We start from the raw sequence: 325 nt of genomic DNA on the forward strand, positions 1-325 counted from the left end.
CCGAGGACGACAGTCTGGAGCAGACGTCCCTCGTGGAGAGCTCAGGGAAGAGCCCCCTGTCCCCCCCCCCCCCCAGCTCCGAAGAAGTCAGCTACGAGGTCACCCCCAAGGCCTCAGACACAAGCCCCCCCAAACCAGCTGTGATTCCCGAATGCGCAGAGGAGGACATGGAAAACGGGGAGAGAAAGAGGTTCACCCCTGAGGAGGAGATGTTTAAAATGGTCGCCAAGATCAAGACCTTTGACGAGCTCGAGCTAGAAGCCAAGCAGAAGAGGGGCCACCGGAGAGAGCCCGAGCCTGAGGGCTCTTCCTCCTCCCAGCCCGA

The 325-nt window shown here is 61.2% G+C and overlaps 1 protein-coding gene across 1 annotated transcript in view; it reads left to right on the forward strand.

The window, feature by feature from the left end:
- ANK2 (ankyrin 2, neuronal) overlaps positions 1-325 on the forward strand; it is a 114,944-nt gene that overhangs the window by 86,652 nt on the left and 27,967 nt on the right. Inside the window, exon 35 of the mRNA XM_014550536.1 lies at positions 6-319. Within this exon, the coding sequence (XP_014406022.1) occupies positions 6-319 (314 nt within the window). The remainder of the gene's footprint in view (positions 1-5; positions 320-325) is intronic.

The sequence above is a fragment of the Myotis brandtii genome, unplaced genomic scaffold (assembly GCF_000412655.1).
Source record: "Myotis brandtii unplaced genomic scaffold, ASM41265v1 scaffold603, whole genome shotgun sequence".
NCBI lineage: Eukaryota > Metazoa > Chordata > Mammalia > Chiroptera > Vespertilionidae > Myotis > Myotis brandtii.